The following is a 26,384-nucleotide window of genomic DNA, read 5'->3' as shown; positions in this document are numbered from 1 at the left end:
GCACAGGTGAGGCTGACTGGATGCTGCTGCTGCTGGGCAGATATCAGAACCAGTCGGCTAGCTTGGACAAATTTACAAAACAATATGACCAGAAGTTCAGGTACCGGCAGAATAATCCCAGTTGTGGTAATATTGCTGTTAGGAGAAATAAGACATGTTTCAATGCTAACATGCTAATAACCTTGTTGGAAAAGAAGGATGAGGTGAGGACACTTGCTCTTCATGTAGAAAAGTGAAGCTGGGGGTTCTGCCCTTTGTGCTGGTGGTGCCAGTGCAGAAGTCCAGGACAGGAAAAGTCCAGACGTGGCCCCCTCAGGTCCTAAATGGTTCAGCTACGACCTTAAAGAAAATCAAACCGTTCGACACTTCTTGGGAAACTCGCAGACGACTGCAAAAAAAGTGAATAAAGAAAATCCCAGCTGTGTTTTATTTAGCAAAAAAATGTTTAATCTCTCCTTGATGTGTTTATTTACAAGTAGTAAATCTGCAAAATAGGAAATAACAGAATATTTACACAATGAATGTTAACCTGCAAACTTGTGACAGTTGCTTCAAGTCTGAAACTCTGAGTTGTTGTACTAGAATTTATGTTTGTTTCCTTGGATTCTACAGAACTCCCACTGACAGTACAAAAGAAAAGGATAAAAGAACTGGAAGAAGGAAGCAGGGAAAAACAGGATTATGTCAGGGTGTTTGAGGTTGCTGTCTTTTTTTTCTGGGGAGGTTAAAAGCACATCGAAGGAGATTCAAATGTGATACGAGCGCTCTGCCCGGTCTGGAGGCCCAGCAGGAAACGGTCGCGAGCGTCCTGATGTGAGGCCGAGGCCCGCTTCCTCCCGCCAAACACTCCCAGACACAAGCATGCTGACCACGACCTCCGACACAATAAATACGGGTCAAATGTTCCACCAAACAGGTCCAAATGAAGGACAAAAGCAGCAGGGGGAGGTCCTGGAGGAGGAGCCATGCAAACACAAACAAGCTAACTCTCCCATTGAACCATTTCATCTGCCAAATTACACGGAACTAACGCAAGAGTGAGTGAACCTGAGAACAAAATAAGGATGCTTTAGGTGTCCGCTAACAAGCCCGACTGATTTGCTGACGCGAGCTTCTGCAGGATGAGGTTTTTTTTCCCTGCAAATTCGACAATACCACAGAAAAAGTGGAGGTTTTGCAGTACTAACAGATTTTTTTTTTTTATTTCCCGGCAGGTACAAACTAAAGTTTCCAGTTGAAGGAGGCTGACGTGTGAGACGTCGCGCCTCGGAAGTGTAAACGAAAAGATGCGGTGGGAATAATCCGGGAAGTTGTGCTCTCACAAATCTTGGACGATAAAATGTGGCAGATTTTTTTTTCTTTTAAGGAATCTGGCATGAAAAGAGCGACGGCATTTAAACGACAGCCCTAATGTTCGATACAAAAGAGATAAAGCAGCGAGTCACATTTTCACCACAAAGACACAGATGCTCGTCTGATGCAACAGTTTCATTTTGATTCTTGATATCAGGAAATCAAATCTCCCGTTGGGTCAAGTACTTCATCAGGCAAACCAAAAGAATTTCCTCTTCTGCGTACCGGAAAATGTACAATTTACAAGTTTGGGAACAAAAAGACAAAACGGCGTTTGTTCAATATACAAATGAAAAACAACAAAAACAGACCACAGTTTGGTTTTTCGGCAAGCACGGAAAACGGAACCAATTTATAATTAAAAAAAAAAAAAAATCAGAACCACCAAAAGTCAAAACCCCTGACTTCAAGACTTCAAAAGGAAAACAAAGAAATCTTCTTAAGAGAATAGCAAGAATAAAAAAAAGCTTAAGCCACACATGGCAGTAGGCTAGTTTCCAAACGAGAGCTGCAGGCTGAGGGGAGGATTACTCAGCTAACCGCCACCCCCGCGTCTCCGAAACTCCCCCCACCCCGGCAGGTAAAAGCTAGTATCCCCCCTCGCTGACTCCAATCGATACGTTAGAGGTGGAGAGAAGCACTCGGTACGTCGTTCTTCGCCTCTCTTTTGGTATTCACAATGCTAAGCTTTGACCCGCTGCTGCCACCGTGGAGACGTAAACGGCGCCGAACGGCGGCAACAAGCCTTGGCGATGTTTTTTCAGGCCGTGCGACGTGGCCACAGGGGGGCGTCTGCGCCGCCCCGGCCGCCGGGACGCGACCGTCCTGATGATTTGGTTCTAAAACCAAAGCGATTGCACTGATGGGGCTCGGAAGCAACGGCAACTTCATGTCCGAGTCGTGAGCGGCCCTCAAGACGTCCTACTTTTTTTTTTGTTTTGTTTTTCCTCATACAAGGACCTCACGATGGGTTACTGCTCGACAACTTTTCAGTCACTAGGCAAGTTCATATTTAAGAATCATCATACGGTAGCACATTCCATTTAACAAAATGTCTTTGCACTAAACAACATTCAAAGAAAACATGGCACAGTACGACTTTTTTTGTTGGTTTTTTTTCCTTGTTTGTTCTTTTCTTTCGCACTTGAAATATCAAATCATGATTTAAACTCTACGTTTTATCGCGTGTTTTAAAAGGAAAAGCAAGAGTCTTCTTACTAATCTGTTAAAAACGTAACTGTATTTTATATATATCTATATCGTCTTCCTTTGTAATGGTTCTGTAAATTGTGCAAATTCAGCAGTAATACAAGTGGCGAGAGATCAGAGAGTGGGCAGTCGACTACATTTATACAACAAAAAAAAACAACCTTTTAAACTGTGACACCTGTCACATGACCTTAAGAGCCTTTCTCCATTGGCTCATCACAGATTGGTCCTTCCTGCTCGTGGCGCCAAGTGCGGAGTTCCTTTCCAGGCTTCCATCGCCGCTTCACCACCACAAAACTCATGAAGGAGGGGAAAAAAAAACAAAAAACAAAAATCGAGCAAACAACAAACACCAATGTCCACGAAACGATGCTGTCAGTCGACGCGCGTCTCCACGTGTGCGTGTGTGAAAGCGTCCAGACACCGGCCCACACACGGCACGTGGCTGCAGACAAACACACACGCTCGCACGCTGGCGCACACAGGCCCCGCCCATCTCTGCCGAACCCCTCCCCCGCTTCGCAGTATACTGCTTCGGTCCGTCTGCGGTTCGTCTGTGGGATTGTTGGGGGGGTTGGAGTTGTCCGTCGGGTGTGAGGAGCGAGTGGGACAGACTGATGGAGAGGAGGAGTGAGGAGGAAGAGGAGGAGAGGAAGATGCCGAAGGGTCCTCAGCTGGCCAGCGCCATGGTGTCGATGACCTGCTCCAGCTTGCTCCTCAGTCTCTGTCTCCTCGCCTGCTCGTCCCGCTCCAGCGCCGACAGGATCTGCAGGAGGAAAGGTCAAGAGGTCAGAAAGACGCTGCGGGCGCGTCGGAAGCGTCGCGGTTCGGGTTTTGAACCCGGACGAAGCGTTGGACTCGCGACTCCTCACCTCATCCTTGTACTTGACGATGTAAGAGTAGATCTCGTGCAGGGCCGACATGCTGTTGAACTGGTTGACGTGCAGCCGCGACTGCTCCGCCAGGTAGGCACTCATGTCCTGGTCGCTGATGGCCGACATCCTGGAGATGTCGGAGTAGTACCTGAAGGACGGGAACCCGGTTTAATCGAGCGCTTCACAGACGAAGCCATCGAAGTCTTGAGCTGGTCAGCTTACCGCTCCACCCAGTTCTTATAGTTGGGGATGTCTTTCGCGTACAGCAGCTTGTTGGAGGGCGAGTCCTTCCCCAGTTTGTGCTCTGATGTTGAACAGGAGTCCATGAAGGTCTGAGCCACCACAGACAGGCAGGCGTCTGTGATGCTGTTCTTGTGGATGTCGAACACGAACTGAGGGTTCTTGATTACATTCACCCAGAAGCGCAGCGGAAGACTGATGAGATTAAAGCAGAGGGAGAACAAACTCCATTACTCCATTAGAACATGACACAAACCAGCCGGGCTCCGTCCACAGCAGGTGCAGGCGCACTCACCAGTTGCTCTTCCAAGTGTGCCGCACGTCCGAGTCTGATATGGAGTGTTTGTCTGCCTGCTCGTCCAGGAAGTCAAACATGTACTTGATGGCGAGAGGCAGGGCGCTCCCTCGGTGCGCTGTGCTGAAGATGGTCTCAAACAGGTCGTCCACGAACTTCTGGAGCGTGCCCTGAGCACAAACAGCAATGCTAGCTTAGCCAACGCACTCCCGCTAAATCTGTACGTTCATTAGAACATCATCTGTCCACACAAGCAGATGGCACGACTGCAGAAAGACCCTTAGAAGTTGCTTTTTATTGAAGAATGTGGAGGTAAAGGAAGGTAGAGGACGGCGCTGAGCCGTCACAAAGCTAAACAGCAGCCTCTCTGCTGCTGACAGTCTGACTGAAGGCGACGGCTGTCAGCACTGATGTCTGAAAGATGAACACTACTTTGCTTTTTACTCCGACTTCCCGAGCCTGTGATGCTCCGTGCTCAGCGTTCCGTGTGGTATTTAGGATGGGTCCCGATGAGAGTTCATCTCAAGGCTGTCCTGACGTGTTTTTAGCGCATCACACAACTGCCAGCATTCACAATCTTCTGAGGTTGAAACACCCAGTTCACCTTTTAACAAAAGCCAATTAAAACTGGCCAGTGGTGGCATGTAGATGTGCTCTGTTCCTCCACAAAACAGGTTCCTAAAAAGGACCACTGCAGCTGTGGGGGTGTAATAAATAAGAACAAAGTGCTGCAGTCGCGCTCCCACCATTAGCTTCCACTGCTTTGCATTTCATAATCACGCCGCCGCTGCTAACCTTGCATTTTCCCACCTGCAGCCGAGGGAGTGGAAATCCAGGACTAATGACTGGAACACTGGAGAGAGGAAGCACCAAGGCTAGCTGAATCCCTCGAGATAACAAGAACCAGCAAATGAGAATAAAAAGCTTGACACGCTCCATTTACACGCACGGTTAAGATGAGCTACGAGCGGCTCGTCTACGGCCTTTAATTGGACTTCCGTCCTCGTCTCAGGATACAGGCGGAGGAATCGATTTCCTGACAAACGCATGTCCGATTCTGCTACGATAGGTGGCAATCCGGCCTCCGATCTCCAGGAACCAAACAATTCACAAAAAAGTTAGCGACATAGCAGTTGACTGCTTGCTGCATGTTTGCTGGGTTAGCCTGACTGTAGCATAGCGATAACAGACCGACGTAAATGGACCGATTGCACATGTTTAATGACGGCGTGCATCATGAGGAAGCACGCCCACTCAGAGGAACTGGGCATCATTGCAACGCTAGTGGGAAGCAGCTAGTTGGAAAGACCCGTTGGGCTGATTACCAGCGACAGTTTTCCTGTTTCTATCTCCTAAACTGATCTGAGGACGAACAGACTGAAAACCTGAGCAGAAGTTCTCAGCGCCCGAACGTTGTGATCGAATGAGTAACGATCTCGGGTCTGAGCCATAAAAAGCCCCCTGTAACAGCAGCCAAACAACTCAATAGTCAAAGGTCATCCTCCTTATTAAGACACACGTTCAACCCCGTGCAAATGTGCATCTTTGTGCAAAAGGGTATGAAAAATGTTAATTAGCTCTGAGTGAAGTGCTAAACAAAGGTCAGGGCTACGCGCTGAGGGCGGGGTCTACCTACCTTGGTGGCCAGCAGCCTGGTCAGGTATATTTCAGATACCATCTTGCTGCCTCTGTCCCCCTCCCTCTGGTCTGGGTGGTCGTGGTTCTTGACCAGGTGCCACAGTTTGGTGCCGCTCTCCAGGTCGGGGGTGATCATCGGGGTCCGAGAGCGCAGACTGTCGGGGCTGCTCGCCGTCCTGAGCATGCTCTCTGGAGTGATTAAAACATTAAAATCATTCTGAATTTAACAAACATCAGCCAAAAGATGAAATGTTGCAAATCTGAAAGGTATAAAAGCAGAATTAAGCTAGAAGCTGCCCTGCTATAAAAGACACATGAATACGGAATCTGGGGCAGGTCCAGGGTGCAAAATCTCAAGAGAGAATTTTTGGAGCGCATTTGCAAAAGGTCAGAACTTCTTCCACTTTCATGTTGCTCCGTCTTTAAATCGCCCCCCCTCTGTCACGCGAGCATTAAAGTACCGGTCGGAACGCTTGTCGCTTCACGTCCGCGCCGAAGCAGGAAGAGATGGAGAGGTTTAAAATGTCAGACCTGGGAAGGTGGGGGGGGGGTTAACGGGTATTTATGTCACTGAGGCAGAGCTGAGGGAAAGCAAAGGATTTGGGAAAGTGGGAAAGAGCTGAAGAAAGTGAGAAATTGGGGTCTATTACGCAACGCTTGCTGGAAGGTATGTGGATTTGCATTTATCCGTCATAAATACGCCGTCCCGGCAGGCAGACACGCGCGCTGTCGCCTCGGTCTCTGCCGAGCGCTGACGTGACCTCAGCTGTAAACGTCACCTTAAATCGCTCTGGCACTGCAGCACAAGCTGGACAATATTACCCACAATGCAACGCCACGCCCTGCCATCCTGCATTTCCCTGTGGTGTGCAGGTATTTCTGTCATCGTCGGAATCCTGGGGATTTTCGCAGCAGTTCTAACACGTTTTTTCCCCCAAAAATGCTCGACGGGTGACGTATAACTGACATCAGAGGAGTGAGCGGCAATAAAAAGGCTGTCAGTGCAGGCGCCGGACAGCCAGGAAGCCATTGGCAGCGACACAGAACCAGCCGCTCTACTCAGGGTCCAACTGTGCTGCTGACAGCTGTCACGAACGCCGTCCTCTGTGGGACGCAGCGCGGGAACCACAAGAAAGATTCTTCCTTTTTCTAAAAAATAGAAAAATCTGGTCTGCTGCTCTGAATATGTAAATACTGGACTTTCACCAATAACGACGGAAACGAGCAATTCGATTCAAGCAGAGATGAAAAATTAAATGCGTCCACACACACACACACACACACGCAGACTCACCGTATCTGCTGAGAGACTTGGTAATGGTGGAGGAGTTGGAGATGTTGTAGGCTGAGTTCTGTTTGGGAACCAGAGCAATCACGGAACCATCTGTCACCTGAAAAGGCATTTACAGAACGGCTGCAGTTACGGCTGCATAGCAGGTCCAGGGGGAGGATTCTAATTCAATCACGCACTCAAAATCTGGCTTTTCAAGTTACTTTTTGAATGATTTTGTCTGAAAAAACATGATTGAGGCGCGATAATAAATCATTTAGGAGTTCTTCCTGTGATTGGATGGGGCTGGGATACCTGGTAGTGAGCCAGAGTGTTGAGCCTCTTCCAGTCGTTGTCTATCTTGGTGGTGACGTCCTCGTCCTGGAGGATAATGCGAGCCATCCTGCCCTGCCGCCATTCTGTCCCACACAGGAGACAGGTGAGGTGGTGTTTGTTGCCCCCGAGCAGTGAAGCTGACAGCTGTGTGTGTGTGTGTGTGTGTGTGTGTGTGTGTTGGTACCCAGGTCCATATCGGAGGCCTTTGGTCTCTGCGAGTACGGCGTGCCCTTGTAGACGGCGTCCAGCAGCTTCTCCTTCACCTGCGTCACCGTGTCGCAGTTCAGCGTCTTCACCGTCACTTCGGGGGCGTTCTCGTTCTCTGGGTTGACGCAGTGCAGCGTCTGCAGGTGCAGAGGTCAAAAGGTCAACCATCACATTTAGACTAGAAAGTCAACACGCCGGGAGTGTTAACTATTGATGTGAGGAAGCACGACCCTGCGCTGACTCCTGACCGTTGACCCCTCCTCAATCAATACTCTGTGGTGCGTATGCAGCTTTTGTTATTATAGTTATGGATCCATCACAGGACTTCCATTTGTCAGCCACCGGATCCTAATGTGAGAAAACCGGAGCCGAACTACCTCACCAACCTTGAATATTAACCTGCCTCCAGGTTAAACAGGAAATAGTTTAGGCATCTGTTGTGTATCGACTCTCCAGACCCGACCTACCAGAGTCTTGTAGTCAATCTGCTGCCTGATGAGTTTGTCCTCGCTCAGGGAGTAGCGGGCTTCTCCGGTGATCGAGTCTATTGGCCCCTTCTCCATTTGCTGTTTTATGGCACAGTACAGCATGAAAAGAGGCTCGCCGGCGCACTCCTGGAAGAAAAACACACAGGAAGTGGTCAGAGGAGGCAGAACGATGATGGAGGAGGACAGAAGGGGGAAACACATGAAAATATCATTTCTAGTGTAAATGCAAATGTTTCGGCTGGATCAATAAAAAAGGAGCAGCGCAGCAAAACGTTGACAACTGTGAGACGGAAAGGGAGCGAGCGAGGCAAATGATGGAGGAGTTAATAGAAGGTTAACAACCACGGCGTGAAAATGCTGCGCGAAGCACTTTGCTGTGTGATACGTGTCAACCAGGCAACGAGCGCTGGGACCGGGACTCGTTTTTACCTCCTCCTAACTCGACCAGGCCCGGTCGGCTCCTCAGCCTTAAAATGATCCTCATTTCTTTAAGATTACCATCTTTTCCTCACACTTTCTCCTCCTTCCTATTTCCTTTGCCGACGCGCTTGTCCGCTCCTGATTTCCTCGCCGAGCATCAGTCTGCAGCGCCAGAAGCATTTAACATCTCTCCATCCTGTTGTTGCTGCTGTGTAAATATCCGTCTACCTCCTCACCCTCAACTATTTTTACACCCAAGGCTTCACACTGTCACCTCAAAGAGAGAAGGTTCTGGAATCGACTCCCAGATCCGCGTGGTGGGAGTAAGAAAAAGGAGCGGCGAGCGGAGAACACCGCCGTCTTCTGGAGTCAAGAGTTCCTCTGGTGAATCAGGGAACGCGGCTCCGATCAATCAGACTTGTTATTTTTTTTCCCCACATTGCGGGGACGTTCTACACGCTCTCCGTCGCAGATTAAAGACGCGTGACCGATGATTTATTGCTACATTTAACATTTCGTGAGGCAGAAGAAGTGCCATTTAAATCCCGCTCTGCTCACATCAGCACATTCCTCCATCCACACGTCAGTCATCCTGACAGGCTCACGGTGAACTAAGCTGCCTCACACTCCAGTTAAACCAGCATTCTCACTTTCTTCTGCCAGAGGACTTGAAGGCAACACAGAAACACAAATGTCCTCTCAAACAATCCACAGCAGCAGGAGTGAGCTGGTCCAGCGGGGTAATGGATAAAAGGATTTTTCTTTTACTCGTGTTCCCTTTGGTAGGTAAAAACTTTATCTATTTCCTCCCTTTGAACAGCTACTTGACCTTTATCCGTCTCCATTCACACCTGGATGAACCTTGAAATTGTTCCAGGCTCCTCACTTGTGTGAGCCGTGAAAACTGGGGAGAAGGAGCGACGCCGGACTGCAGAGGTTAGATAAAAGCTTATTGGCTAACCTTCAGCACCCCCACCTCCCCGCTCACTTTACCTGAGACTCATTCCAAACCTCATTTTACATCTGTCAGGGTGTCCTCGCCATGTTTCTGCCTTTGCTCTGTGGCTTTTGTCTCAAGTTCATAAGCGCAGCTCTTATTTAGAGAACAATCCCTAGCATCGCAGTCCCCCTCCCCTCTGTGTGTGGTGTCCCACCTAGAGCTGTCTCTCTCTCTCTCTCTCACACACACACACACACACACACACACTGATTCCACCTTTGAGGGCTGCTCTGATGAGAATGACCCGCTGCAAACTTTTAACGTCAGCCCCCGTTTGAATGTCCACGAGGCTAAAAAGTGTTTAAAGGCTCCAATTGTGCTTTCTGAGTTTATATCAGAGGGGAAAAAATCAAATGGAGGAGACGAGCAGACAGAATGATTTGTGTGAGGCCTCCTAGGAAACACACACACACACACTCACACACACACACGGCTGTAAAACACACCAGTGAAGGACACAACCAGAGGACGGGTTCGTGCGACAGTCATCACAACATGAGTAGCTTCGTGTGAAGAGCGTTTCAAAATGCAGACTGCTCCATCAGGCAGAGGTAAAGGATAGGCAGCTCTGTGCTTACGGCTTATCTAACGCTGCAGCTGGGAGCGCGTGGATGCTGGCGGAGCACCTTTCATACTCCCAAAACAGCGGCAGGTATTAGCAGTGCTTCAAAAGATTTATGCATCTCTGCTGGGATGGACAGTTTTACCTTGAGGAACTTGTAAAGCAGAAAGGTGAACCAGTTGGTGAGCATCTTCTCCGCCACCGACTCCGTCCTGGGGGAGGAAAAAGAGGAGAGACGGTGAGCGCGAACCAGGAAGTGACGGACCGGCCGGAGCAGGCGTGTGGAAAAGACAACAGCAGGTTTACGAGGGATTTAAGGGCGGCGTTAACGCTTTGATCAATCACACAAATAAGACTTCCTGTCTCCAGCACGTGCAAACAATTTGTCTTCCCCAAACAAACCCCCCGATTTCCTCCCCTGTTCCAGCGCCTCTCCACCTCAAGCAAACTTGTCTTCATTAAAAATACAGCAATTAGTATAATTTGGTAACTTCTCTCGTTAATCACAAACCTGCCGTGTAATGAGGGGAACCTCTGCACGTGCACGCTCTCACGCAGACACATGGTAACGACCAGCAAATGAAAACAAAGCAATTAAATGGCATTGTAATTAGGGAGTTATTGTGCCTAATTTGTTAAACAGCTGAAAGGGAGACCAGCAGTAAGGCTGTGTGGGGGGGGGGGGGGAGTGCTTAAAAGTGATTATTTCTCCTTCGCTGTCGTCGTTCCGAGATTTAGCTCCCCTCGCTGTCCTTTTGTTCCACACCCAGAGTCCTCTGTCTACCTGGGCCACATTTAGGCTGAATATTTGTCTTGCTCTTGTTGGCACCGACCCTTTCTGTTGATTCCAAGCAGCAGAAGAACTTTGTCGACTCAGAAATTGAGATTCCATTTTTTTTCAAAACTGAGAGAAGAAACCGGAAAGTAGGCCAACGTGCTTGTGGAAGCGGCGAAGGCCTGTAGCAGGAATGAGATGTGAACTCCTACGCCTCTGCGAGCCTCCCTGTTTGAAGTATGTGGAGCAGCCTGCTTTCTCCACGGCTGTCAGCGGATGCAGCGGATGAAAGATGAGGGAACAGGGGGGGAAACGGAGGGCTGGAGTAGGACGGAGGTGAACACACCTGGACAGAACATGCTCGGGGGCACGTCCAGACAAGATGGGGGCTGACTCACAACATCGCCTCCTTCAGGTAAACAACCTTCCTTCCAAAGATTTCACACAAGCATTGGCCGTATTAAGCGTTGCTTTCCATTGAGGACAGTGGAATAGTCAGAGGGAGGAAAACAGGGTGAAGAGCGCGTACCCCCCGCCCGGCTTATTTTGGCCAGGTCCTGAGGCTACCGTAGTTAGCAGGGACGGCGTGTTGTGCCCGTACGCCCCAGGAGAGGATTGGAAATGCTTTACACGGGCGCACTTGCTAGTGAGTCATTTATTTGATTAGATTTTTTTAATTAAATATCTCTCCGAGGAGATGGAAGAATGAAAATATATTACTTTTTTAACATTGAATGTCTAATTCTAATTTATTTGGAGACGGGCCATTCTTCAAATTTAGTCTTTTCTTGAAGGCACGTATCTTGTGCTGCCTGAGAGTCTGCAGGTGCTCATGTTTTATTTCTCACACTGCATCTTTCAGCTGCCCTCACTCGGCCTGCTCCTTATTGCGCCTCATTCCATCGATCCAGCTCTGGTCTGTGCAGTCGTCTCTTTCTGTCAATCATTCTTCAATATTATATTCTTCCCCTTTCTCTCATCCTCCAGCTTCTCTTCATAGTAATCCTTCTCATCTCCATTTTACATTTCTTGTACTTCCATCCCATCCTTGCTGAGGGAGGAGAGTGGCCTCTGACTGCAGCGCTGATGGAAGTGTGTGTGTGTGTGTGTGTGTGCTCAGGGGTGTAATCCTCTCTGACAGCGACAGGGTAGACAAGGTAACATCACGTTAGCCTCTAAAAGCTACGCTCCCTGCCCACTGCTCCTCCGCTCCTCAACTTCAGCTGTCGGAGGTAAAAGGACACCGACGGCTGAGTTTCCGTGCAACGTCGGCACAAAAACGCATGTGCGGCTCAGAGGCTGCGGCAACGACTCGGCTGGTGCTGCCTCGATCCACAAAAAGAGCGAGGAAAATGCTCATTATTCCAAAGGGACCAGAAAAAGATTATGGATCCAGGACATTTCAAATACAGAAAAACCCACTCTCTCCTTGAATGTGCTCAGGTAAAACACTTGTCTACTAATGTCTTTGACTCTAATCTGTCCCCGGTGTGTCCTTAAGACCCAGATCTGGTTGTACTTACAGCCAATGTCACTTTCAAATATGGCAGGTAGGGTTTTCTACTGATGTGATAACAGGCTGGAACTGTCCTCTGACAGCAGGATACAGGTGCACCAACCTGCACAGCCACGCAGAATTACATCAGAACTCTGGAAAACTTTTGTTTTTCTGGTTGGTTCTTCTGCTCCCCTCCAGCAGAGCACCTCTGCTCAAGGTCAGTGTGAACCCGGGAGGTAAACAAAAGGGACGTAACCTCGAACTTGAACCCTCAGCGGGGAAACTACCGGCGACATGTTTATGCACAATCTTTCGTACCTCCTGAGCAGCAGTTTCGGGTGGTTCTTGCTCTCCAGGTTCTTGTCGATGAGGTCAGACAGGAGCTGTTTAAGGACGGCTGTGGCGTACTCCATCTCCCCCTGCAGCGCCGTCATGATGAGGGACGCCACATTGCCCCGGTCTCGCATGGAGAAGGACCTCTGTGCCTCCAGGGTGCGGATGAAGGTCAACAGGAAGTGCTTTTTGGTCAGGAGCTGGCCAAATAATGTCAGGGCCTTCTCCACATTTGCAGGCACCTGGACCGAAGGAAACAAAGGTTAAGATTAGGGGTGAATATGGGCCAAGAAGAGGTGAATATGGGCCAATTTTACCGCTGTGCTACATTCTTGAGCAAAAAATGTTGCATCATTGTGAGATCAGGGTGTTAAGATTCCATCACATTCAGGAAAACTCATATTCCTGGAGCACTCATAGAATGGCTCTGTTCAGGGATTGCACTGGTGAAATGACACTTTATAATCTGGATATTCCAGCACCTCTCTTATATCCAATTCCTCTCTCTGAGGACACGTAGGAGGCCTCCCCCTCTGATGAAGAGGAACTGAGGTTTGAAGTGGGAATGTGAGCTTCATGCTGTAATAAGAAATTGATCTGCCTGCTCGTGCACCACTGTGGCCAGTGATTGCCTGGACCAAACAAATGAAAATCCAATGTCACGCTACACTTTCCCCTGTTGGAACACAGGTGATGGCGCGGGCAGATACCGGGCGTCTCGGAGCCCCTGCTGCTGCGGTCCACGCTGTGCATGCGTCGCGGCAGAGGGAAGGTGCGCGTTTCTGGACCAATGGGTGGAGCGTGCGTGAGGAACATCAGCGAGCTCCTCCTGCAGAAGCATCCCAATGTGCTTGAGCTGCTATTTCAGAACCGTCAACAGGCTCAGACAGGTAGAAGCATTCTGTCTCCTCTACACACAACTCAGATACGGTTCTGTCAGGTTGGTGCCGCCACAGTTGCTTTTTTATCTATAGATCATTGAGGTTTTGATCATCTGCCTTTGCCTCCCGGATTAGATGCTGTTGTGGATGAAAGCTGAAGATGTGACGGAAACGTTAGCAACATCTGGCCCGGTTGTGTGCCAGTCTCTGCTGCTCCTTACCTCAATCTCCTTGAGCACAGGATGGTCTTCTATCCCAGGGAAGAGGACCCTCATTGCGTAAGTGCGATACTCCAGGAATGGGATTCCGGCTCCATCCAGCTCCTGGGTGAGTTCGTGGATGTCAGTCTGTAGCTCTGCAAATGCTGTGGAGAGAGCAAGAGGGTGGTTAAACTGGGAGAAGACGCCAGCACGGAGGTAAAGGAGCAGAACAAATGAGCGGAGGTGCACCAGCAGGTAAAAATGGAGGCATGAGGAAAGTGGAGAAAAGGAGCAGGGATGAAGGGTGCTGTGGTACTTGGTTGCTGGAGGCGAGTTCAGGAGGGAACATGAGCTTGTGAGTACACACATTACACGATCGCACCTCACACACACACACAGACACACACACACTCTGTGTCCTGCCCCTCAGCTGAACACATAACCCAGCGCCCAGATGATTTATGTGAGCGCACGTGTCGGTGTTTTCACACATTTCCAATTCCCAGTCAGAATGTTCTGACCCCATTCTGTGTTCTGGGGAAACTATTGTCTCGGGACGGAACCCAGCACTGCATCATACGTGGGAGCGAAGCCTGGCTCTACTTTCCGAACTCTTTCAGGAGGGAACTATTACATTAGCTGTGCCGTTTGTGTCCTACAGTGTCATCCAAATTACACCGACACACGGGTGAACAGCCCAAACAAATAGTGAACTACAGCCCAGACAAACAGATGGCTGCTGTCACACTATCTCCTCTCTCCCTCTCTCCTCCCTCCTTCTGAATCCTAGAGGTCACCTCCTTCTCCGCGGTCGCCTCCTCTGCCTCCGTCAGTCTCTCAATCTCAGCCTTCTGGCGGTTGTGTTCGCGCTGACTCCATCGGATCTCTCCGGACGCCATCCATCTTTCCCACAGTGCCAACGTCTCCTTCGCGTTCTCCCAAACGGTCCTCCTTATTTATCACCCTCGCTCCTTCCCCCGTCCATGCCGTGGTGATCGAGGGGAACAGACAAGGTCAGGTCACATGGCCTCGCCGCCACACGTCCCCAGCCAATCACCGCTTGACCCGCCGTGCGACTTAATGCGCGGGTGATTGGAGATAGCCGGGAGAGAGCGGGGCACAGAGTTCACGTGCGCTCCGGCAGAATAAACACGGGCTGTCACCTCCTGACACTGTTAACAACATTAAACTGTCGCTCTGGCGCGCGCCTCGACGTTTTCCGCAGCCTTTCAGGGTGTTTTTCATCGATGTTGAAACGGAGAAAGCAGATTTTATCGCTCGTTTCTAACAACTTTTTAAAGGCGCACCCGGAAATCTGACAGGAAGGTTTCCACACTGACCAGGAAGGAACCGCTCACTGTTTACATCAATGTCCACCATTCTTTTTAAAATCTAGATCCCTTCACACAGTCAAACCAAAAGTTTACTTTATAAACAAAATAACTATTGCATGAGGCTTGAAGCTTAGAAGCTTCAGAAGAAATTATGAATTATAAATACTTAATGAATAATATATACAGTAAGAAAATCCTTCTTTTAGCTTTCTAGCAGTCAGAACTGGTTACTGGTTCCATGACTATGATCTGTGGCCCTAATATCAGTTTATCATAAAATAAAAAAAATTGTACATCTTTTTAAAATGTTTTTGGATCAATTAAGATGTTATTTTCAGATGAGTTGAACTGGATGGACGTTACATAAATTACACTTGAGGAAAATGGGCAACAAGTGATGTGAGCTCTCAAGCCAACCCAGTCTGATTAGAGTTATCAATGTTCCTCGACTTCATCTTTCCATCTGCTTCTCCCTCCCTCGCCAGACGACCCAGTAACACCATCACTCCGACTGGATCCCTGCTGCCTCCTGCCAGATGAATATATGCTCCTCTACTGGTGAGTCTCTCTCCTTTTCCCCTGTGCCGCTGCTCATTTTCTCACCTCTGTGGCCTGTATGTACCTAACTTCCAGCCCCCCATCCCCCCCACCCCCTCAGTGTGCATGTTAGCGAGGCCAGCCAGGCGGCTCCCTCATGAGGTGGAGAGCCAACATCTGGTGACTGGCCCAGATCAAAGTACTCCTCTGGAAACACACCAATATCGGCGCACATGTGACACACACACACACACACACACACACACACACACACACACACACTCTGCCACAAACTGCTGCCACCCAACAGCAGGGAGACGGTTGGCAGCGAGAAAAAGCAGAACATGGAGAGAGAAATGAACTCCACGCTGTTGAATTGGAGCTTTTGAGGTTAGCAGCAGTGACAGAAGTTACAGGAAGATGGAAAAGAACTGGGCCAACGAGGGTAAGTTCCCCCTCACACTCACCTTCTTTGCACTCGAGGGCCACCCTGGACTCCAGGTTGTCCATCTGCAGCTGCAGCCGTTTGAGGGTGCGGTCGGCGTCTCGCGACTTCCTCTTGTACGCGATCAGCACGATGATGATGACCAGCAGCAGGAGGCCGCCACCCCCTCCGATGCCGATGATGGCGGGCAGCGTCAGCAGGCTGTCTGAGTAGATCTGCAGTGTCCCCGGTGAGTATTCAAAACCACCAACTCGCACCTAAACAAAAAAATAACCGTTTAAGACACAAAGGAAACTGGCAGTTTCACATGGACGTTTAAAATGGCGGCGATTACGGCATCATAAACGCTGGGCCAAACCTCTCACTGCACTTATACTGCCAATCCACGCTACGCTAACTTGTGCTGCGTGCGGGCCAAAATTCCCTGCAACCTTTTTCTATCTAGGATGGGGGAGGCAACATCTGTGTCCCGGGGTTGTCCTTGGAACCCGAACACATGGAAATATGCGCGGTTGCAAATCCATGTGACTTTCAAGCATATCACATCAAAACAGTTCTGGCATGAAGAACATGCGGACACAAAAACAAACGGTGGGATAAACCACACCCCCCATCTCCCCCCACCACTTTTTTCCCTCCTTTCAACTGGCTTACGTCTATGAAAAGCCAAATGGAGGAAGTTATAAATAGACTCAGACCTCTCACGCCCACTAGCCTTTTTTTGGTCTCTATTGAATATCAATTCCGTTCAAATTCCAGGGAGAATGCCAGGCGAATGACTCCAATCACAAGCCTCCGAGACATAAATGCGCCGGCAAACGCCGCCGATGGTATGAAAGGCGCCGTGCGTACGTCTGTGAGGCTGTGGATATATGAATGGGGAGGAGAAATTTAGAGTAATTGAGGAGATTTAGGTCTGACGGATGGGAAGAGAATTGAATGCATGACTGAAAAGGCAGGAAATAGATTGACAGAGAGAAGGTGGATGAATCCAGAACAGGAGGCAAAGAAGAGGAGGAATAAGAGGCTGAGAGAGGGAGTCGAAACCCTCAGATGTGGTATGAAATAAAAGGGGACGGTGAGATGACAGGTACTGAAGGCAGAGAGGAGAAATAAAAGAGCCCTGGTTCCCTTTTACTCACAGTGACTTTGTGCTCTCCCGTCAGGTTGGGCCACTCACACAGCAGCTGGGTCTCAGACAGCGTGAGCACACAGGGCGTTTCCCCGATCAGCACCGTGTAGTTCAGCTTGGTGTTTCCTGGGGCTGAAGGAATCAGGTTGCGACCCTGGAAACAGAGACACACATGCTGACTGAGGCCGTTCTAACAGTAATAATTAGAACGTAGGCCGTTTACGAGGCTGGAAAAGGTTCCTCATTGGCTGCCTTGTCTCCACCGAGGGTGCAAGGTGCTCTAAACCACAGGTAACTATAGAAACAGAGCTTGTGCCACATAAAACCCCTCACAAACATGGTATTATTCAAACAGAGCTGCGATTGTGACTGAAATGCCTAACAAAAAAATGGTGCAGCTCAGAGGTAAAATTCCATTTAACAAGTCAAAACAAACCTTGAAGAACAATTAGGTTCTCAGCAATTATTTAATAGGATGCTGTTTCTGCACTGCTTCTTTCTTCAATCCTTCACCAAAAGCGTGGCGGGGCAATCACAGCCTTTCATGACAGAATCAGACTGTATATATTATTTTGTGGGGGGGGAGGGGGGGCTGAGATGTGTTTATTTTTTCAAGCACCAGCCAGACAGAAAAAGGGGGAAAAGCCTTGTTTTCCTGTGAAATTGCACCATCATTTTTCCTACCCTCACACTTTAGAAGCTGCCGCCCAGCAGGGGTGGAGGGATGCGTGTACCTGTGGGTGGGCGGGGCTAACATCACCCCGCCTCCCCAGTTTACAGTCTTATCTGATTCGAGGCTGCAGCGTCCACTTTTATAAATATTTCCCATCACACCTGACTTTGCAGGGGATTCTTCTTATGCCATGAAGGTCTCTAAAAGGTCTCAGCAGAAGGTCTCTGCTGCAAATAAAATAGAACCTTTCAGGGTTGAGCCAGACGAGAGCGATGGCTGCGCTGAAAAGGTCTCAAATCTAGAAGAGGTGCGGGAATGTTCGAATCGTTACATTTCATCTGTCGCTGTCAGTTATCGACTGGGACGCTGCTGCTGCTGCTGCTGCTGCGTTTGGCTCCCTAAAAAGTCGCCTTCTATATTGTGGACCAACAGTCGACATGACAGGAAAGTTGCAAACGTGAATTAGCAAACACTGTTTAGTCCTCATTTGATACATTAATTTTTAAAGTCATATACAGGAAACACCACAAACTCACAGCTCATTAGTGAGAAATTGATTTTTTTTTTCTTACTTCAGCCAGACGGGGAAAAAATACAAGACTGAAATGCTAAAAAAAAAAGAATGTAAATGTTTCGTAGGTGGGAGAAACATGAGAAGAATATAAAGATAACAGAAGTGATGGATGTAAAGCAATATGAGGCAGAGGCGAGGCCAAAACAGATCAATGCTGAGAGCGCCAGGCACTTTACCTTGAGTATGAGTGGCGAGCTGGGCTTCAGCTCCAGCAGACCCGTGCTGCTCAGAGGTTCGAACACAGGGTCTGGGTGGTAGCTGAAAGTCTCGTTGACCACCAGCACGGCGACCACGTTGTCCATGACGAACCCGATCTCGTCGGGGCTGCTGCCGGCCTCCGAGAAGCTTTTATCAGAGCCGGCCACAGAGGGCGCCAAACACACCATCACAGTGTTGTTGACAACCGTGCAATTCTACACAAGTAGAGGGGGAACATAAGGAAAAGAGAGGGATAATATCTTGGTCAGAATGGAGGACAACGATTCTGCATTTCCAATTCGGCTTGCAAAAAAAATCCGATATTAAATATGAAACTATATGATGGATGCAACACACTCATGTGATACCAGTGATTAAATGTCTCAGTAATGACATAATGAGCAGGAGGCTGGGTTAATAGTATCAGAGTGGTAATCAGTGTTGATAATAACTGGAAAGTCCCTGTGGGGCCTCACACTTATATCAGTCAGAGAAGAGCAAATGAGAGTGTAATGACACACGGAGAAACAAGGGAGGTCATCCAGGAGTTGTTACCGACACCCAGCGTGGCCCAGGGAGATGTCTGAATAGTTTCCCAGCGTGTTATAGCCCCACATTATGTTCCTCAGCCTCTCCGGTAAGAGCTCACACACAAGGACAGTGTGGTGTTTACAGGTCAACAGGAACATTAACGAGGAAAAACCGACTGCGACAAAGAGGGAAGAATAAAAGAGGGGGTATTTTTACTTTCGGCTAAGAGGGGGAGAAAGGTTAGCAGGGCCCCGTGGTGCTAGGTGAAGAGAGGGGGATTTGCCAGAGCCACTTTATTGCTGGTTGACATTTCAAAGGTTAAACTGCTAAAAGGAAATTCAACATCAAAAACAAACAGAAAATGGGCCTTCGGCTAGTTGACCGACGGGTCAGGTGTGTGCGTCAGAGTCCCAAGAGTGTGAGCAGCACCTGAAAATCAGCGTTCTCAGAGTGGGAGGACTGCCCGAGTGCCTATATCGGGCTCACTTGTGCAGCCCAGACAGCTTTTTTATGTGCAGGTGTCTGAGTCTATACACTTACGTTTTCTGACTTCACGGCTCCGTACTTGGCTCTCATTTTGGGCTCCTTGATGGTGGCCAGATTGGTTCCGGTAATGGTCAACATGGTCCCTCCACTAACAAAAGGAAACAGGAGTTAGAGAGAAAATGGAGACAAAACCAATTATATCACATGTGAAAGTGCCTGTCACACATTAGCCTCTCTCAGCTGCACCTCCTCTCCTGTGGAGTCTCAGACCACATGCAGTCCACCTTTGGTTTTAGGAGGAATAAATGTGCCACTGTAGCATTAATGGTCCGGCTGCAGCCTTTTGCCAGCTGATTCTTGAAAGCCCATTTTCAGGTAATGATACTAATGCTAAATCCCTCATGTGAATGTTAAAAGCTTTTTTTTCCCCCTCCTAACCAATATGGAGGCTAATGTGAGTGCGTGGCATTGCTCCTGAGAGCTGTTACTCAGCTCTGAATTTAAAAGGATGTTTTCAGCACGTTTTTTTTCCTTCAGGTTATTGTGGATATTTTTTAGCGTCGACAGCGTGGCTGTCAGAGACGTGGCGTGACCTTTACACCTGTGACCCACACTGGCCAATGAACCGTGGAGATGAAGGCAGGAAGAGTCAGAATCCTCCTTCCTGTCAGCCTCTGCGAGCCTCAAATGATGAACCCATGTGATAAGATGCATTCTGATCGCAGACAAATATATAAGTTAGCATGTGACCTAAAGACTGCCGAGGGCCGAGGGCCAGTTTGAACCCTACTGCTACAGGAAATGATATGATGGCTCAGTGTTTCGACCCTCCCCCAGCAGTTATTATCACACACAGCAGCCTGTACCGCTTCCACTGTAATAAACTGAAATTAAGTAGAAATATCGGAGGCAGGCAGGTCGTGTCAAAGAAGGTGTTTACAATGTCCCCGGCGAGGTGGTCACCCAAGGAGTCCGGGCAACGAAATAGCTTCCTAAATGGAAGCGGGATTGGCCCGTAGAACCAAACTGTTCCTCCACTGGGAGCGACACGTTTCCACCAAAGACAAGCTAAGTGCTGAGTTTCCTCTCCGTCCCCCCTGGGGCTGCAGCTAACACTTTCCCCCCCCTGTTTCCGTCTCCCCTCACCTGCCCTCAACCTTTCATTTATTCCTTTCCAAATGAAAATTCTCAGCTGCTTACACCTATTTGATGTGAAGAGGGACTTTGTCTCCTCGCACAGTTTTAAACGCGGCTCCCATTTTCACCTCGCCCCCCCGCTAGGATGGAGCACCATACTGTTACTCTGAACTGACAGCGTCTGCAGAATAAGCTGCTGTCGTCTCCTGGATACTTCTGATGGGAAGCAGCTTCAGTCTGACTGCACACGAGTCAGTTTAGCAAATAAAAACCTACTTTATAAGTAAAAAAGCTCCTCAAACGTCACGTTCGCCGCTTTGCAAGCAACTGAAAACTACGAATGGCTTTCTTCTTCTCAGAAGCCCCCTTTGGCTGTAGTTTCAACATGTTTAGAATATTTAAAGATAAATCCACGCTGATGCTCATCAACCAGCGGCGTCTTGCTTCTGCAGCTTCCTTCAGATGTTTACCTTTAAACATGAACGGCGTAAATTTTCAATTTCTCCTTGGAAAAACAAGACTCGCGTGAAAATGGAGCAGCCTATTTCGTCAGTGCTCCGTCTCGCACAAACTGCAGAGGGTGTCGGTGGAATTACGTATTTATCGCAGTTTACAGCTCATTTTTCTGCAGCTCAATCAGCACAACGCATTAATAATGCATTAATGTATGCATCTGTTCCTTACATATACATCAAGCAGAATCTCACATCAACCAGTGTTGCTGTGAATTATAGATAATGGAATAACCGCACGGCATATATAATACAATAATCCGTGCTCTAAATAAATGTGTGGTTTTTATTAATACGCAGAAAGGAGCCCGAGAAGCGTCAGACGGCGTCCTCACCTGGCGATGCTCCAGTCGGGCTCGATCTTGAGGATGCTGGGATCGTCTGTGTAGTTGAACTTGACCTCTGGGTTCCTCAGCTCGGCGGAGTTGATGTCCACCATGACTGGAGTTGTGCCCGGGGCCTGTCCCGCAGGGGTCACGCACACTATCTCCTTGCTGCTCCGCCTGATGGGAGACGGGGAGGTGGGGGGGGGAGACCTTGAGTGGGATTTATGTTTGTTGCTCAGTGAAGGTATGAAACAGAACTTTATCCCACAGCTACACACACACACACACACACACACACACACACACACACACACACACACACACACACACACACACACACACACACACACGTGACAAAGCTGCCCATACAGAATATCTTTCAGTCAGTCTGCCTGTGGTTTCATCAGCCAAAATCACAGAGCCAGGCTTCAAAGCTCTCTGCCTCTCTGTCTGCCTCTCTGTCTGTCCGTCCGCCTGTCTGTCTGTCTGTCTGCCTGCCTGCCTGCCTGCCTGCCCGTCCGTCTGTCTGTCTGTCCTTCGCTCTGGCTCTTTTTCTGGCCCACAGAGCTACACAGGCAGATCAGGCTCGTTGTCTCTCGGCGTGATGCAACTCCCTCTGCTGCAGTCAGACAGTTGTGACCTGCTGGGAGACATCGAGGTGCAGAGACTCGCTGCTCTGTCCCCTCCCCACTCACACAGATGGGGGGGGGGGGGGGGGTATGTGAAGCTGTGGTACATGCCTGTGTAGTTTTCATCATTAGGGTGTCAACACGCGACAGTGACACAGTCGACAATTTTAAATATGAGTACAACAGACATAACAAAGTCTCTCCTTAATGTGGCACCAAAGTTTAAAAAAAAAAGGAAGATGTAGGTGATGCAAAAACATAAACGTGGTTTTTGCTTCCTTTCAAAGAGAGAAAGAAAACCTATTTCTGTTGGACACATGCCTGCCGCCTCCCAAAAGGCAATTTCTGAGACAGGAAAGAGGATGAAGAGAGAAGAAAATGAAGGACGGTTTTTCTTTAAAGAGCTTTTCCACATTCTTCCAGTGCCGAGTTTCCATGGCAACCACTTTCACAACACTGTCACCTCCGAGGGTGGCTGTGGTTCCGTGTATGCATTTCTGACAAGGTTGCGGCCACACAAAAGAAAGCCGAGAGGGGATACGGAAATAAAGAAAGGAGCTGGGAAGAAGAGGGTTTACAGGGGAGATAAGAGGATGAGCGAGTCGGGGTAAATAGGTTTTGATTGAAGCGCAGACTTTCTGCTGAATACAAAGACACATTAAAGAGATGGACTCAACCAGTTCATTACTCTGGCCATAAAGGTTATTGCTGCTGAGTAAATGAAAGGCCAAGACTATTATGTTCACCTTTCTCAGGATGTGCTGCAGAGCTTTAAATTGGCCTTTACTTTCTCTTTTGATATATAAAAAGTCCGAGCTCATTAGTTCAACCTGTCACTTTTCCCCACGGTAGATGGAACTGTTGCACTGCTAAAACTCTTGGAAAGAAACTGCTAATGAGAAACAAACTGTTCAAAAACTGGAAATCTTTGGAAAAGAGCTGCATGTTGTCGCTGATTACTCTGACATTACAGTGACATAAAACAGCAAAAACACCCACGAAAACAACGCGACAAGAGCTCTAAGCGCATTAAAAAAAGGAAGGAATTGGGCTTTTTACAGCACACCCATGATAGTCCTTCAAGATTATAGTTATATCTGTGGGAAAATGTGGGCCAGGAACTGAAGGCATTCGCAGCACAGCTGAGCAGGGGTATCGGCTCCCCCTGAGAAAGGCTACACTGTCATTCACACAATTGCTGGGAATTACAATAAAAGCTGCAGTTTCCAACCACAGTCATGAAACCTGGCCTGAGTGGTGATTCAGGCCCGCCTGTGCGGAATCATCGGAATAAATCTGAACGGAACAATCACCCACTACTGACAACAAACCCCTCCGCGTCTCTTCCACTTGCCTTTCAAAGCGGCAGGGGTGCAGTCCGATCTTCACGAACACGGCGCTGCCGGCGTTCAGGTGACTCCCCTCGATGGTGATCCGCGTTCCTCCGGACAGGGGCCCGGTGGACGGCTGGACGCGGGTGAAATATGGAGACTGGAAAGAAAAACTGGTCAGTGGCGGCGGACGGACGAGGGAGGAAGAAGAATCCAAACAGAACGATGTGGAGTCCTGCTGACCACGAAGGTGAAGGCCTTGGTGGAGACGGCTTTGTAGTCCTGGTGGATGCAGTCTCTGACGCACACTTCCACCAGAGCCTCCTGCACGCGGTAACCCGTGGCGTCGTTCAGTTGACACACGATCCTGAAAAACAGAGCCGTGCAGAGGTGAGCGCCGCCACCGCAGCAGTCCAATAAGACATTCCAGAGGTTCCGAGAGCCTGGAGCAGGAACATCTGCATGAGTGTGATGTAGAAGCACAATCTTTACACTTGGCCCCAGGTACTGCACGGCCAAATGAAAATCCACTAGAGAAATGATTGAGTGCAGGGAGAAGTGGAAGTATGGCCCACAGGGATGGCGCCCGTGCGCGCGCACGCACACTTAATTCGTGTTTCGCCTGCTGCCGACACACTTGACTGTTAATTAGCCAGAGCCAGCGGATGAGACGGAGAGAAAGGGGTGAGAGTGCGGAGGAGAGGGGGAGGAGAGGACGGGGTTAAAGCCAGAGAAGCTGATTAATTGAACGGGCTCATATCTTACACATCTTCCCCAGTTTCCCCCCCCACCAGGATGGAGCGTTAACCCTTCCGCGCCATGCTAGCTGCAGCGCTGCAGCCGCGGCTCCTTTTCCTTTGATTCCAAAGACAAACGCCAGACACCCTTTAATAATGGCCGTCACCCACTAAACACGACTGACGGTTATTCACGGAGGAGCAAACGGCAATGACGTTTAGCCAGCGCTAAATGTAAGGTTAAATATGCCAAACAGTACGGCTCTGTTTGCTCTCACAACATTTACTCCAGTCAACACGGGACACCATTTAGCGACTGCGCCTGCTGATGACGAAAAGATTCACATTCGCCTTTTTTTTAAAAAAAATTCCGCTCACAAAAATCGCGGAATTGTCAAACGCGCCGCTGAGAGTGTCGGAGAGAACGGGGAAGGCGGAGTGACCACGTGTCCACATCTTCTGCACAATTGAGCACATCCCTCCTCCTCCCACTGTATGACCTTTGACCCGGGGCCCATCTTTGATGCTGCAGGTCACCGGGATGACGAAGGCAGCCGGGCCGTGAACAACGTTAGCGATGTTTCATTAGCGCTACAGGGAGCCACACCTCCTGCAGGCGTTAGCCGCCATCACGCGCCTGACACCGTTAAAAGTAGCAACGCTGAGACTTTTGACACAAGGAGCAGGTAGGGAAGGGAAGTGGCGAGGAGGATGTTAGCTGTCTCATTTTGGCGAATACGTCAACACGTGTGAGTTCATCAAATATAAATCAGAAGTGAAATGTCACTGGCGTGTTTTCTAATCCCAGACTGGGACACGTGTCATTGCTGGGGAGATTTGCTCAGCGTTCTGTTGTTCCGTCTGTCAAACCATCAAAGTTTCTTTGAGTTTCCTCCTTTGTGAAGGGGAAAATAAATCTGCTGGGTCTACGCCGCAGAACTCGGTAAATGGAGCATCCGTGTACAAATGACAGCTACATAAGAAGAAAATGAGGACACCTCCAGCTGTGACAGGGTTTTTCTTCTTCCCCTGAATTGTAGCTTTTTTGCTGCTTGAATTCAGCGGCACAAAAAAAGGGACTCGTCGCATGTTTTCATTCACAGTTCAATCCAATGTCGGGATAATCTGGACCAAGCTTAATTAGTGAGATATTTCTAAAAGAAAAATCCTGCTGCACCAGTGAAGGTTTTATCCCCAATAGCCCCCCCCGGGGTTAAACGCGAGTACCCTGAGCTATTTTACAGGGATAAAACTTTAGAAGAGAAAGGGGGGAGTAGTTATGGTCACAAAGACCAGGGATTTACCTCTGAAGGGTGAACGGGCGAAACGAAACCCAACACTCAGGTTTGGGACAGCGAATGGTCCAACTTACTGCTCGGCGCTGATGTACTGGTCCTCCTGGGGGATGCAGGCCACTTTACCGATGCGGACTCCATTCTGGATGTCTTTAAACTGCAGGCCCAGGTTCTCCCCTGTGATGGTCAGCATGGTTCCGCCCTGCCTGGGGCCCGTCTCTGGATGCAACTGGTGGAAGAGCCAATCAAAGAGGACACGTGTTAGGCAATCCTCACCCCCAATGCAGCCGACCAGGACACATATTGTCTGTCAGACACAATGACAGTTTACATAAGTCACTATGGTCGCCTCATATTCTGACATAATCAGATAGGGGCGACCGCATTAAGGGAAATGAAAAATGACCTCGGATCCATTAACTCCACCACAGCTCAGTCAAGCATTCACAAGCTGCCAATTCAGACACTTAACCTGGACCCACCCATAAAGCCCTTGCTTACATCTCTCATTTAACCTTTTGGCGATTAATCTACTGAATATAATTAGTCCTCAAAGCGACCTCTGCTCCCTTTCTTTCCTCTGGAGGTCCTGAAGAAGGTGTGCAGAGGTGCTAATGGTTACCAGAGGCGAGCCCAGCTCATCATGGCTTCGCTCGTTCAGCCGGTGATGCAGACAATGGCCCCTTCGGTAATCAGTCATTGGTAGTATAATTAGGGCTAAAGCTAATTGGATTAGAACCTGGCAGGCGGAGGGTGGGGTCATTTGTCACCTCAGCCCGAGAGGACGGTGAGAGAGGAGAGACATTAGCGGTTGGGTGCTGTGGGGTGGTGGTACGGGGGCTCGCCATAAAGACAGGAAAAAAATGAATGATCAATGACACACACACATTACAGCACTTCAGAGGACATAAAACTCACCAATCGAAG

The 26,384-nt window shown here is 49.0% G+C and overlaps 1 protein-coding gene across 1 annotated transcript in view; it reads right to left on the bottom strand.

The window, feature by feature from the left end:
- Positions 1 to 424: 424 nt before the first annotated feature.
- Positions 425 to 26,384, bottom strand: part of LOC130523802 (plexin-A1-like) — a 121,452-nt gene continuing 95,492 nt past the window's right edge. Inside the window, exons 13-32 of the mRNA XM_057029357.1 lie at positions 25,535 to 25,686; positions 23,669 to 23,792; positions 23,449 to 23,585; positions 21,475 to 21,642; positions 19,545 to 19,638; positions 18,452 to 18,688; positions 17,039 to 17,182; positions 15,919 to 16,153; positions 13,602 to 13,744; positions 12,485 to 12,741; positions 10,039 to 10,105; positions 7,891 to 8,037; positions 7,401 to 7,560; positions 7,196 to 7,299; positions 6,905 to 7,001; positions 5,609 to 5,799; positions 3,973 to 4,142; positions 3,660 to 3,872; positions 3,435 to 3,585; positions 425 to 3,328 (exon numbers count right to left, since the gene is read on the bottom strand). Coding sequence (XP_056885337.1) covers positions 3,233 to 3,328; positions 3,435 to 3,585; positions 3,660 to 3,872; positions 3,973 to 4,142; positions 5,609 to 5,799; positions 6,905 to 7,001; positions 7,196 to 7,299; positions 7,401 to 7,560; positions 7,891 to 8,037; positions 10,039 to 10,105; positions 12,485 to 12,741; positions 13,602 to 13,744; positions 15,919 to 16,153; positions 17,039 to 17,182; positions 18,452 to 18,688; positions 19,545 to 19,638; positions 21,475 to 21,642; positions 23,449 to 23,585; positions 23,669 to 23,792; positions 25,535 to 25,686 — 3,087 coding nt within the window. The 3' untranslated portion in view covers positions 425 to 3,232. The remainder of the gene's footprint in view (positions 3,329 to 3,434; positions 3,586 to 3,659; positions 3,873 to 3,972; positions 4,143 to 5,608; positions 5,800 to 6,904; positions 7,002 to 7,195; positions 7,300 to 7,400; positions 7,561 to 7,890; positions 8,038 to 10,038; positions 10,106 to 12,484; positions 12,742 to 13,601; positions 13,745 to 15,918; positions 16,154 to 17,038; positions 17,183 to 18,451; positions 18,689 to 19,544; positions 19,639 to 21,474; positions 21,643 to 23,448; positions 23,586 to 23,668; positions 23,793 to 25,534; positions 25,687 to 26,384) is intronic.

Source organism: Takifugu flavidus, chromosome 4, assembly GCF_003711565.1.
Source record: "Takifugu flavidus isolate HTHZ2018 chromosome 4, ASM371156v2, whole genome shotgun sequence".
NCBI lineage: Eukaryota > Metazoa > Chordata > Actinopteri > Tetraodontiformes > Tetraodontidae > Takifugu > Takifugu flavidus.
The sequence above is the reverse complement of the archived record's forward strand: the minus strand, read 5'-3'. Positions and strand labels throughout refer to the sequence as shown.